Below are 1525 nucleotides of genomic sequence, written 5' to 3'. Positions count from 1 at the left end.
GAACATCTGAGCAACTCCTGCAGCTTCTGTATGAAACACAGCGTTTCTGATATTTATTTCATCTGGTAAAAAGTAGCTATAATCGTTGTTTAGCTCCCGGTCTGTCTTGATGCAGCAGGTCTATGATCACCGACGTTCCAGCTGTGACTATCCCATTAAAAAAATTCAAATATAGTATATTCAGGATTACATTATCAAATGTATAGAACAGTAGTTTGTATTTGTGGTCGTAGGAAGGCGGTGAGCTGGCAGAATCGTTAGCCCGCCGGGCGAAATGCTTCGCGGTATTGAGTCCAAATTCCGCCGAGGTCGACTTTGCCTTTCATCCTTTCAGGGTCGATAAATTAAGTACCAGTTGAACCCTGGGGTCGATGTAATCGACACATCTTCTCCTCCGAAATGACTGCCCTTGTGGAAAAATTTAAAATTCGTATTAGCAGCTGTAGTTGATATTCAGTCCCGTGTCACTCTTAGCCAGATCTATGATCTGTAGCCATAGCATCTAAAGCACACAAACGTAAGGCTACATTATTTAATGTTATATAACACGATTGGATGAAAAATGAGAGAGAGGTTCGACTGTTATTTCTAGTACAACAACCACACATTATTTCCTTTGTGACAAGGGAAGTAATCCATGTTGACAAACGGTTACTTCCTGTAGATGGAAACAGGAAACGAGTTTCCATATATAAGGAACAGATAACTCTCATAACTTCCTGTTCATCCATAAACTTGGAAGCACATGTTTTCTCTTGGAACAGTAAATATATTCTCTATGAAGGATTAATTGGAAGAAATTGTTGGTATTACAGGAAAGAGGAGACGTGTTGTTAGGGACTGAGTTAATATCTGATGTAGATTTGAGATTTAAAAAATGAAATTGCATAAAACAGCCTCCAAGACTCCATCTGGGCCATCGTCTTCGTCATCAGTTCCACGGACGTTTAATAGTGTTGGAAAGAAAAAGAAAAACTTTAAGTACAAAAACACAAAGAACGATAAAAATAATAATAAGCACGATGATAAGAGACATGGCAAATTTGTTCACAAATCTAAGCAGAAATGGAAAAGGACGAAGAAAAAGAAGAAAGTAAATGAAAAGGAAAAGAAAACTGTATTAAATGGTGATAATGAAAAGAAGACGAAAGATGTCGATAAGAGACATAGTCAGACCAATAAATCCATGGCAGAAAAAACAGAATCTGGAGGTATAGGACTTTGCTATATTCCAACTGATCCGGCAGAATGTTCTAGTAACTGGAAAAAGTTATCTGCGGTAAGTACTGTGACTGTTTTTAGTGTTGGTCGTGGTGTTGTCGTTGTTGTTGGTATTTTAATCCCAGTTCAAACATTGCCCCCTTTTATAGTCGTATTCCATTATTTTACTTAAAATAACTTTCATAGTAATGATATGGTGGCGCTGACAAGAGAGTCCATGTGATACTGTTTCGCATCGTAAGAGAGTTGAAGCTACGTAAATTATTCATACACCTTCGTAACTTTTACCGCAACTTCACGCATG

At 37.9% G+C, this 1525-nt stretch overlaps 1 protein-coding gene across 1 annotated transcript in view; it reads left to right on the top strand.

Moving 5' to 3' along the window:
• The first annotated feature begins 646 nt into the window (after positions 1 to 646).
• Positions 647 to 1525, top strand: part of LOC106872527 (RNA exonuclease 4) — a 43111-nt gene continuing 42232 nt past the window's right edge. Inside the window, exon 1 of the mRNA XM_014919551.2 lies at positions 647 to 1279. Within this exon, the coding sequence (XP_014775037.1) occupies positions 878 to 1279 (402 nt within the window). The 5' untranslated portion in view covers positions 647 to 877. The remainder of the gene's footprint in view (positions 1280 to 1525) is intronic.

The sequence above is a fragment of the Octopus bimaculoides genome, chromosome 29, assembly GCF_001194135.2.
Source record: "Octopus bimaculoides isolate UCB-OBI-ISO-001 chromosome 29, ASM119413v2, whole genome shotgun sequence".
NCBI lineage: Eukaryota > Metazoa > Mollusca > Cephalopoda > Octopoda > Octopodidae > Octopus > Octopus bimaculoides.
Note: the sequence above shows the minus strand (reverse complement) of the source record. Positions and strands in the feature narration are given on the sequence as shown.